This window comes from Vulpes vulpes, chromosome 6 (assembly GCF_048418805.1).
Source record: "Vulpes vulpes isolate BD-2025 chromosome 6, VulVul3, whole genome shotgun sequence".
In the NCBI taxonomy this organism is placed as follows: Eukaryota; Metazoa; Chordata; class Mammalia; order Carnivora; family Canidae; genus Vulpes; species Vulpes vulpes.
The window spans coordinates 104,764,337-104,776,568 of record NC_132785.1 but is presented as its reverse complement, the minus strand read 5'-3'; the positions used below and the strand labels follow the sequence as shown (position 1 = coordinate 104,776,568).

The 12,232-nt window shown below is 38.9% G+C and overlaps 1 protein-coding gene across 1 annotated transcript; it reads left to right on the top strand.

Moving 5' to 3' along the window:
* Positions 1–8,211: 8,211 nt before the first annotated feature.
* On the top strand, positions 8,212–10,383 carry ADAM20 (ADAM metallopeptidase domain 20). The gene has a single exon (XM_026008356.2). It carries the CDS (start codon positions 8,212–8,214, stop codon positions 10,381–10,383), a length of 2,172 nt encoding a protein of 723 aa, XP_025864141.2.
* Positions 10,384–12,232: the final 1,849 nt, after the last annotated feature.

The window sequence follows — 12,232 nt, the reverse complement described above, 5'->3', positions numbered from 1 at the left end:
TTCATTCAAAATCCAGGAATCATGCTCCTTGATATTTCCCCAAAAAGTTGAAAACATATCCACACAAAAACCTATACACAGATGTTTATAGTAATTTAATCATGACTGTCAAAATATGGAGGTAACTAAGATATTCTACAGTAAGTGAATGGATAAATAAACTGTGTTATATCCAAACAACATAATATCAGTCAGCGCCTTAAAAAAAAATATAGAGAGAGACATGAAAAGACATGGAGGAACTTAAATGCATATTACTGAGTGAAAAAGTCCATCTGAAAAAGCTGTATATTGTATAACTGCAACAATTACCTTTACCAACAGAAAAGGTAAAACTTCATACAGTAGAAAAGATCAGTGGTTGCCAAGGTCAGAGAGGAGAGTGAACAGTTAGAGCACAGTGGATTATTAGAATAGAGACACTAATCTATATGATACTACATGGTAAATATATGTCATTATACATATGTCCAAATCCAAAGAATTTATGACATCAAGAATGAATCCTAATGTAAACTATTGACTTTGGATGAGAACAACAGCAATGTAAGTTCATCAACTGTAAAAAATGTACCATTCATGTGCAGGATACCAATGATGGGTGAAGCCGTGCTTGTGTAGAGGCAGTGGGTATACAGGAACAATGTACTTTTCCACTCAATTTTGCTGTGAAAAAAACAGTTTATTAAAAATTTAAACAACAATAAAGCCCAAATTAGTATTTTGAATGAAAATAAAAACATAAATCACAATATGTGAGATGCCACTAAAGCAGTATTTAGGAGAAAATTCATAGTGCTAAATGTCTATATTAAGAAATAAAGGGAGAAACAGAGAGCAATACAGTAGAGTAGGGGACTTCAATACCCCATTTCCATCAATGGATAGATAATTGAGACAGAAAATCAATAAAGAAACACTGGCTGAAACTACTCATTAGACCAGATAGGTTTAACAGACAGTAACAGAACATTCCTCCAAAAGCAAAAGAATACACATTCTTCTTAAAGGCACATGTAACATTCTCTAAGGATAAATCATACGGTAGGCATAAAACCAGTCTTAATAAATTTAAGAAGACTGAAATCATATCAAGCATCTTTTCCAATCACAGCTGTATGAAAGGAGAAATCAATTACAGGAAGAAAAGTGGAAAACCCACAAATATGTGGAGATTAAACAATAGCTACTGAACAACTAATGGTCAAAAAGAAATCAAAGGAGAAATTAAAAAAATATCTTGAAACAAATGAAAATGGAAATAAGGGCAGCCCTGGTGGCACAGCGGTTTAGCGCTGTGGTGTGATCCTGGAGACCCTGGATCGAGTCCCATGTCTGGCTCTCTGCATGGAGCCTGCTTCTTCTCCCTCTGCCTGTGTCTCTGCCTCTCTCTCTCTCTGCATCTCTATGAATAAATAAATAAAATCTTAAAAAAAAGAAAATGGAAATAAAACATACCAAAACATATCGGATGAAACAAAAGCAGTTCTAAGAGGAAGAGTCATAGCAATAAATGCCTGCATTAAGAAACAAGAAAAATATTGGGGTGCTGGGGTAGCTCAGTCAGTTAAGCATACAACTCTTGATCTCAGCTCAGGTCTTGATCTCAGGGTCATGAATTCAAATCCTGTACCTACTTAAAAAAAGAAAAAAAAGAAACAAAAAATCTTAAACAACCACACTTTACACCTCAAGGAACTAGAAAAAAAAAGCAAACAAACTAAGCCCAAAGTTAGCAGAAGAAAGGAGATAACAAAGATCAGAGCAGAAATAAGTGAAATGCAAGCTAAAATGACAACAGATGATAAATGGAATGAAGAGCTGAGTTTTTGAAAACATAAACAAAACATACAGACTTTTACCTCGACTCATGGAGAAGAAAAATGACTCAAATAAGTAAAACTAGAAAGAGATGTTACAATTAATACCACAGAAATGCAAATGATCATGAGACTACTATGAACAATTATATGCCAACAATCTAGACAATCTAGAAGAAATGGATAAATTCCTAGAAACATACAACGACAAAGACTGAATCATGAAGAAATAGAAAACTGAACAGACCAATTGCTAGTAAGAAGTTTGAATCAGTAATCAAAAACCTCCCAACAAAGAAAAGTCCAGGACCAGATGTCTTAACTGGTGAATTCTACCAAACATCTGAAGAATACCAATCCTTCTCAAGGTGTACCAAAAACAGAAGAGGAAGGAACATTTCCAAACCCATTATACAAGACCAGCATTACCCGGTACCAAAACCAAACAAGGACACTACAAGAAAAGAAAATTACAGGCCAATATCTCTGATGCACATAGGGGGAAAAGTCCTCGACAAAATACTAGCAAACTGAATTCAACAATATATTAAAAGGTTAATACACCATTATCAGCTAAGATTTATTCCAGGCCAAGTCAGACAGAAAGATAAATACAGTATGATCTCCCTTATATGTGGATCTAAAAGAAATTCACTGATACAGAGAATGGATTAGCCTTTGCCAGAGGCAAGAGAGGGGGTGGCTGAAATCGGTGATGAGGATCAAGAGGTACAAACTTCCAATTATAAGATAAAATAGTCCTGGGGATGTAATATATAGCATAGTGTCTGTAGTTAACAATAGTGTGTTGCACATTTGAAAATTGCTAAAAGGGTGTATCTTAAAAGTTCTCGTCATAAGAAAAAACATTTTTTAACTATGTGTGGTGAAGGATATTAACTAAACTTATTATAGCAGTCATTTCACAATATATGTATATGTCAATTCATTATATTGTACACTTACAACTAATGCAATATGTCAATTATATCTCAATAAAAAAGAAAAATAATAAAGATCTTAAATTGATTATCTCAACTTCCACCTCAAAAAATGAGAGAAAAAAGGCAAATCCAAAGTAAATAGATGACAAAAAATAATAAAGATCAGAATCTAAATCAATGAAACAGATAACAAACAAAAAAAATGAGAAGAAAACCAACGCTGACTTTTTGAGAAAAGCAATAGTATTCATCTACCTCTCATCATCCTGATTGGGGAAAACAAAACAAAAGAGACAAAATTTACCAATATGAAGATTGACTGAAGGAAAATACCACAGATTCTATGGTGCTATTCTATTGAAAAGATAAGTGATAATTATAAACAATTTTATGCTTTAAAAATATTTATTTATTATTTGAGAGAGAAAGAGGGTAGGAAAGGGGCAGAGGTAGAGGGAGAGAGAGAATCTCAAGGAGACTCCCCACCAGAGCGTGATGGGGGGCTTGATCCCATGACACTGAGATCATGACCTGAGCCAAAATCAAGAGTCGGATGCTCAACCAACTAAGTCACCCAGAACAAAGAACAACTTTGTTTATAAATTAGACAACTTAAGGATGAAATGGATGCATTCCTTTAAAGACAAAAACTATCAAAGATTATGCAAAGAGAAATGAATAGCCTAAATAGCCCTGTATCTTTTAAAGAAGTTGACTTTAAAATTTAAAACTTTCCCACAGAGAACTCCAGGGCCACACTGATTTCACTACTGAATACTACCAAAAATATGAGGAAGAAAGGATAATTCTCTACAAACTCTCCAAGAAAATTGAAAAGGAAGGAGTATGTCCCAAGTCGTTCTTCATAGCTAGCATTACCCTGATGTGACAATTAGATAAAACCATCACTAGAAAACAAAAATTCAGACCAATGTCCCTCATGAACATAGATGGCAAAATCCTAACAAAAGTTTAGCAATTGACTTTAAGTATAATATATCAAGATCAAATGAATTTTTTCTATGAATACAGTATTTGAAATTCAATGTAAGTTATTAATATTAACAAACCAAAAATGAATCATCATATGATCAAATCAAAAGATCAGAAAATCATCTGACAAAATCCAATATCCATTCCTAATAACTTTCAGAAAACTGGCAACAGAGGGAACTTTTCAATATAATAAGGGAATCTATGGAAAAAATCTTTTACCATTAAAAGCTACCACTTTTACCCCCACCCAAGATCAAGAACAAGAAAAGAATGTCTATTGCCACTACTTCTATTGAACACTATACTGTTAAACATTTTGGCCAGTGCAATCAGGTAAAAAAGAGAAATACAAGGCATCCAGATTAGAAGGGAGATCTAAAATTACCTTTATTTATAGGTAATACTCCTAGATCGCTATGTAGAAATCTGATAGAATTTACAAAAAATTACTAAATAAATTAGTTTAGAAAGCTCAAAGGATATAAGATGAATATATAACAATTTTGTTTTTATATATTATCTCTGTAACTATCTTTATCTCTGTAACTATCTTTTCTGCTATTGATATCGTTTGTTCCCTCCCCCCCCTTTTTTTTTTTACTAACATTAGTTAGTAAGATACCATTATTTTGGAGTAGAGGTTCCTTCCTCTTAGTTCAGATGCTGAATTTGTTCCTCTGGAGCAGGTTGAATTAGATTCTGATTTGTATCTAGAGCCAACAGAGGAGGTAGGAATATGTCTTGAGGAGACTAAGTATCTCCTTGCAGGGTAACTTCCCCAGAAGAGAGAATTACAGGGTATCAAGCTCTAGCTGGCTAGGCTTTTCAGACGGGAGAAGTCTGGCTTCTCCCCCTGGTAAAGGAGACTCAGGGATACTTGGGAGGATGGAGATAATCAGATACTCAGATCTACCTGAAATTCTTTTTTGCAAGTGTCAAGGTTTTTTCCCTTCTCTGTCAATGTCCTACTAACTTTCCCACTAGAGTCTTGACAAATCTATGTTTTCAGCTTACATTGTGATTCTGTAACTCCACAATTAAAGTCTGATATTTTTGTAAAACTGACTCTGTGGCTAAAATAAATGAGAAATTCTTTTAGGTCTAACATTATCAGCCCTCTGAACTGAGAGCTTAGTCTTGAGCTTTACTGTCTCCAGTAGACCAGTCCTTGAGGTACTTAATGGTCATTATCACACTTGGTCCTCCACACATTTGCTTCAGTAGTGCACTTCATCATAATAAACATTGAGTGGTAATTTAATTCATTGTGATGCCACTGTATGCCCATTCCCTATTGGATAGGAGTTCAACAGTGTGTAAAGCCATGGACATGCCCGTACAATCTGAGTCCTATTTTGTCTGTCTCTCTTGGCAGTACTCTTGGTACGAAGTCCTGTATCTGTCAAGATCCAGTCCAGAAAAGAAAAACCCACCAAGAGTAATTAATATAAAGAAATTATTGAAAAGGTTTTTAGAGGACCAAAAAGATGAAAAGAGTACACCAAGGTACTTAGAGGTATGAGTTGCAAGAAAAAGCTCTACCCCTAAGATTGGGGGGAAAGGGAAGAGGTTGGGGTTATCATAACTAGATACTTTGATAATGGGCCTCATATAGATCTGGACTGTAGAAGAACAGGGCATTGTTTAGGTCATGTGGGTTACAGGAAATCAGCAAAGGGTTTCTGTAGAGCTAATAGCTGTACTTACAAGGTCATGCTGAACTGGTACTGGTTCCTTAGGAATTTGGAAGAAGGTCCTCCAGAATTGTGACTCACATTTCAGAGAGACACATGCTACACGCATGGGGCTTATATTGAGGTTCTTTGTGGTGTGTCCAGAATACCTGAATAAAGGACGCTGGCTAGCTGGTATGGGTTGCCCAAGGTACTGGAAAATGGCTCTGAACATCTGGTACTCAGACTTCTGAGTACGGCACACTGTTCATCAAGTACTCATACTTTTGTTAAGGGCTGATGGAGCTGGTTCTGGGAATGTGGTAACCAACTCTCACCATCAGAGCAAGACACCAGAGTTGGGGATTCATAGAAAGTAACAGCAGGCAAATAGATAATCACAAGTCCCTTATCCTCTTTTTTATTTTATTTATTTTATTTTTTTCATTTTATTCTCTCTCCTGTGTCCTTTTTGATAAAATTTCAGGAAGCCAAATAACAATGGAAATATAATGTGCAGATTCCCATTTCTAGCTTCATAGACAAAGTATAAATTTTAGTTTTGTAGTTCAGGAAATAGCTGATAATCAGTATAAGAAATGTCAGTAGAATGCTACTAGAGCTTCTATGGTAATGGGTAATAGCAGGTGACAGTGATCTGTGTGAAGCTCTCTAATATGTAGTAACATTTTAGTATTGTTTCAATTAGTTGTGGCTCACTAAATTGATTTTATGACCCTGTGTGGTTTGTGACCTAAGTTTGAAAAACAGTGAAATTAGGTTGTGATTGAGCATGAGAGGAGACTTGGCAAGATACAGATTTGAGAAATTTGAAACAGCTGCTGGAAATAGAAGAACTAAAGATTCATACAGAGGAAAATCTCACACTGCTTGAAGTGCTGGCAGAAAGGAAAGGCTTTGGAGAGACAGCAGTTCACATAGTTCATGGTCATGCAGTGTTCCTTCAGGGCTTCTCTTTGGAGCCATGCAATGGTGACAGACTAGTATGTCTCAAAAATTCTCAGCTATGAACTTTTCTGTTATTACCACATCATATTTCTGAGAAAACATAATATAGGTTATTTTCCTCTCTGTAATGCTTTAATAGTCCTCTTCCAAACCACACATTCTCGTTTTAATAGTCCCAGATCTGTAGCATATACCAAGGATATCATGAAGAGAGAAATGGAGAGGAAATCCAGTAATTAGGATTTCACCTCAAGCAGAGCTACTTCCCCTAAGAAGATTCATCTAATATTATTGGCTTCCAGTAGCTATCTATTAGTTCTAAAAAAGTATCCAGATGTATACAAGTGTTCTCAACATTATAATGCTGAAGATATTTCTCATACTCTATACTACTGATCCTATTTGTGTCGTGTTCTGAACCAGTATGTGTTCAAATGCGTCTCCAAATTTGTTTTAACTTTTGCTTTCAAATATTAAACAAATTGATACTTAAAAAAAGATTTTATATATTTATTTGAGAGAGAGTGAGTGGGAGAGAGAGCACAAGCCAGGGGGAGAGGCAGAGGGAGAAGCAGACTCCCTGCTGAGCAGAGACCCTGATGCAGGGATCATGACCTGAGCTGAAGTCAGACACTTCACCGACTGAGCCACCCAGGCACCCCTAAATTATTGATACTTTTAATTTAAAGTCAGTGAGTAAGCAAAATTAACTTTTACTTGAACTAAAACTTATGTTTTCAACAGAAATGATGTAAGTCCATTTGAACTGTGGGCTTTTGAACATTTTAATGAACTGACTTTAGGTATGAGCTCCTCAATCCACCCTTCTCTGGAGAACTCAGCTAATTTGCCAGACATGAAAAAATATAGACTAGAATCTATATTTACACATCTAAAATGAGTCTCTTTTGATTGAAAACATGATGATGCAACTGGGCTGGGTAGAGAGAAGGCTGCTGCCTGCACGCTGTGATTTGGGGCAATTGGGCTATTTGCCTTGCCCTCAAATAGCAGCCCATTCCCTGTTTCTCCTTCCTATGGCTGCCTTTTTTGGATGTCCAGAGTTTTTCTACAGATAAGAATGAATTATAAAATAAAAATTTGGCTTGTTTGAAAGAGGCATCCCAGAATTAATATGTCCCTTAATGAGGCTTACTTTGAGTGCGAACCTTAGGCAGAATGGAGCTCGATAAGATGTCCCACACAGGACAGGGGAGGTACAATAAAGAGTAAAGAGACTAGTAAAACAGTGCTTTTTGGATAGGTTGTCTACATGCTTTTTGAAGATGGTAGGGTACTGGTCAATTTTTGAGAGGAGAAGCAATGTGGGAGTCAGATACCAGTCTTTTTTAATATGGAAAATTTTATGTCAGTTTACATGTTTAGAAAACAGTATATAACCATTACCCATCCATAACCAACCTCCTTCATCTCCTCCTCTGGAGACCTGTGCTCCTCTAACCCTTTGTCCACATATATATGTATATGTACATGTACATGTACATGTACATGTATACGACAGTCTCAGGCATTTTATTAATTCTAGCCTCATTCCAATTGAAGAATCACCTTTGCCTTACTTTCTTCTCTGTCCCACTTTCTCTACCCCACCAACGCCATCCTAGCTCTTTTTTTTGTATTTTCACTTGCAGCACTACAACTTTGATGGTCCATCTCTTCCAGGACATAGATCCATAAATGTCAGCCCTGCACCCTAAGCAGCTCACAGGGAGGAGCCAGACCAGCAGAACCCCACACCCTGCCCTCTCTTCCGCCCTGGACAGATGGCTCCATGATGACAGCTCCATAATGGCACTGGGTGAGGCCCTGGTGCACATCACGGTCACTCTTCTGCTACTCTGGGTAGGAATGTCTCTGTTCATTTCTGGCCACTCTCAGGCAAGGCCCTCCCAGCACTTCTCCCCAGAATTGGTGATCCCCTTGAAGGTGACTGGAAGGGGCAGAAGTGCAAAATCTCCAGGCTGGCTCTCCTACAGCCTGAAATTTGGGGGCCAGAGACACATTGTCCACATGAGGGTCAAGAAGCTCTTGCTTTCCAAACACTTCCCGGTGTTCACCTACACGGACCAGCACGCCCTCCTCCAGGATCAGCCTTTTGTTCCTGATGACTGCTACTATCATGGTTATGTGGAAGGAATCTCTGAGTCCCTGGTTGCCCTCAGTACCTGTTCTGGAGGTTTTCGAGGAATGCTACAGATTAATGACCTTGCTTATGAAATTGAGCCAATTAGTTTTTCTGCCACATTTGAACACCTGGTGTATAAGATAGACAGTGGTGATACACAGTTCCCACCTATGAGATGTGGGTTAACAGAAGAGGAAATAGCACGCCATTTGCAGTTGAGGGCATCATATAATTCTACTCTGATGCAAAATTCTTACATGGGCTGGTGGACCCACTTGCGGTTTGTTGAGCTGGTAGTAGTTGTGGACCATTTTCAATACCTTTACTGTAAAAGTAATGTGTCATTAGTACAGCGTGAAGTATTTGATACTGTCAATATAATAGATATCTTATATAGCCCTTTGGAGGTTGAAATAGTTTTGAATGGGATTGAAATCTGGAGTGAAAGAAACCTGATTTCCACTGATACTATAGAACAGATTTTGGAGGATTTTTCTGCTTGGAAGTTTTCCAATCTTGATGACCGACTGCCCCATGATACTGCCCATCTTTTCATTAAAAAAAATTTTGGTATAAAGCTTGGAGTTGCCTACGTTGGAGGAATATGCCATCGTCTTTTTAATAGTGGAGTTGATGTCTTTGGAGAAGACCGTCTGTATCTTTTTGCACTTACTGTGGCCCATGAACTTGGTCATAATATGGGTATGACTCATGATACTAAAGAATGTAAGTGTGGGCTTCCGTGGTGCATAATGTATGACTCCCAGAGAGTGACAGCTCGGTTCAGCAATTGCAGTTATGCCGAGTATTGGAACAATATTCTCACTAAGGGATTATGTATTCACTCACCTCCATATCCAGGGAATGTCTTTAAGGTACAGTACTGTGGGAACCTAGTGATTGAAGAAGGAGAGGAGTGTGATTGTGGGACCACAAACCAGTGTGTAAATGATCCCTGTTGTCTGTTGAACTGCACTCTGAAGCCTGGAGCTGCTTGTCAGTTTGGAATTTGTTGCAAAGACTGCAAGTTAATGCCATCAGGGACTTTGTGCAGACATCAGATCAGTGAATGTGACCTTCCAGAATGGTGCAATGGGACATTTCATCAATGCCCAGAAGATGTATATGTGCAGGACGGGATTCCCTGTGCTGACAATGCCTACTGCTATGAAGGGAGATGTAATAACCATGACAAACAGTGCAGGGAGATTTTTGGCAAAGATGCAAGGAGTGCGTCTCAGAGTTGCTACCAAGAAATCAACACCCAAGGAAATCGATTTGGTCACTGTGGTATCACCAACCTAGTATACGTGAAATGTGAGGGCCCTGATATTCTGTGTGGGAGAGTGCAGTGTGAAAATGTAGGAATGATTCCTAATCTGATCCAACATTCTACAGTGCATCAGCTTCACTTCAATGATACCACTTGCTGGGGCACTGATTTTCATTTAGGGATGTCCATACCTGATGTTGGTCAAGTGAAAGATGGCACAATATGTGGTCCAGAAAAGATCTGCCTCCATAAGAAGTGTGTCAATATGACCTATCCGCCACGAAACTGTCATTCTAATGAGACCTGCCACATGCATGGAGTCTGTAATAATAAACAGCATTGCCACTGCAAGCGTGGATGGGCACCTCCCTACTGCAAGGACGCAGGCCTTGGAGGCAGTATGGACAGCGGGCCACCTCCTAAGGAATATGTGGCAACGCTCGAAGCAAAGGCATTGTTGGGTTACCTGTTATTATTGTGGCTTATTCTTTTTACTGCTTTCGTTTTATTTTGCCTTCTTGTAGTTTGTATGGAAAAAAAAAGAGAAGAAGAGGAAAGCTAAATCTCTTGCCTCGGTAAACAAATCCTTAGTTCTTCTTTTAATAGTAGAAAAACATTAGGGCATGTCTGTTTAAAGAAAAATTCAAGGACCCCTCATACCAGGATCATAAGCATTAATATCACACCAAAGGATTTCTAGCATTTACTTTCTTACTCTTCAGTGTTAATAAGCAATATTAAAACTTTACTCCCCACCCCCACCCCCGGATGTTGTCTATTTTCTGGGCAAAGGCACACCAGAGAGACATTTTTAAGCTGATGTCTAGCAGTTCTAAACCTCCTCCCATTTTTGTTCTTTAGGATGTAAAGTACAAAATCTGCTGCTGCAGATCCCATTTCTGTTTTGCCTATTCTCTTCAGGGTAACTGTGCTTAAAGGGGGCAGTAGAAGTAACCTAGGGTGATGGGTGAGGGGAAAAGGCAGTTTACTTTCTTGTGTGCTAAAAATTACTCTCTGTCATTTTGGCTGGGGCCATTCACTCTGGCAGCTGTGTTTGGTTTTGGACTCCAGTTTTGTTGGCTCTTTAGAACCACCTTCATTCTTGCTGAGAAGTACCGGCACCCTCAAGAGATCTGACTTGTAGCTCTGAGGTTAGCAGTTCCTCATTTGAGTTCTGCCCAGCAGCTGGTCACTTGTGCTCCTTGTAAGTCTTGTTCCCTGCTCTGCAGAGGGTCTCCTTGAATCACCAGCACTCTGATAAACTCACTTTCTTTCCTGTGTTCCTCTTGCCCTAGGGCTATTAAGTGCTTTCAGTAGTTATTTCATTGTGATAGTCTGAGTTCTCTAGAAGCAGACACTGAGAGTTTAGAGTACAGGATTTTGATAGGGAGGAACCACTGTGAAAAGGTGAGGAAGTCGGCTGTGTGATGAGAAATGGTACTACATTGCAGCCTTGGCCAACCTAGCAGCCAGCTCCTCTGGAATAAATATTGCCTGAAAGATTTGTCTTGAATTGGGCCAAAATGGCCTGATCTTCACACCTTCCCTTGCTCATTCACTGTATCTGGAGTCCATGGGAATGGCAAGAGGTTGGCCACACTTCTTTGCAACTGAGGCTATTCCAAGGAGCTGACATCTGGAGGCTCTCTGTTGATTGTAATCCCTGCGGCTGTTCTCAGCAAACTTTCCTTGAAGGAGAATCAAAGTGGCCCATTTGGATATTCCATGGTCTAGGCTTGTACTGCCCTGATCCACTTTTCCATTTATGTTCAGGGAACAGCTCATCCAGGATTCTAATAGGCATCTCTGCCTATGAGGAACCTTACAAGAGGGAGGTTAATGAGATGAAACACAGTTCCTACTGCTGTGTTTGGTATTGGGGCTGAAATTGATACTTATTATTTCTCTTCTCCACTATCCTTTCTAGTTTTCCTCACCTTTACATTGCATTCTGCTGGCTTTGGATGATAACCATGTGTCATTACTCAGGTCCTTGTTTCCAAAGCCCCTGAGTGTCTAGTCACCATTCTCAGACTGGGATTGCTGAATCTATCTATTTACAGTCAAAATGGGACTGGAGAATACCAAGAAGCATTGAGGGAGATCACCTGGGTTCTACACATATTCTTTGTATCTCATGATATAAAGGCAGCCCTACTTCTTCTTAGTGATTAGGCACGGTTGCACCTGCCAAGACCATTGACACTGCTTCTTGCTATTGATTAAGGGACACAGGAGCCCAAAATGCCCAGGTAGCAGCTTTAGCTTATAATTCCATTGGGGCTCTTTGTTCCCTGGTGAAAATGTGACTCTTTTGGGGACCAGAACCTCTAACCCTGGAGAGTTGAAGGGGACAGGAAGCACAGACCACCCTAATGGGTCATAGAGAATAGTGGTATGTAGTGCCACTC

Bases quoted from the DNA above. Each gene is read 5' to 3' on its own strand.
- ADAM20 (XM_026008356.2), top strand. From the start codon at position 8,212: ATGGCACTGGGTGAGGCCCTGGTGCACATCACGGTCACTCTTCTGCTA.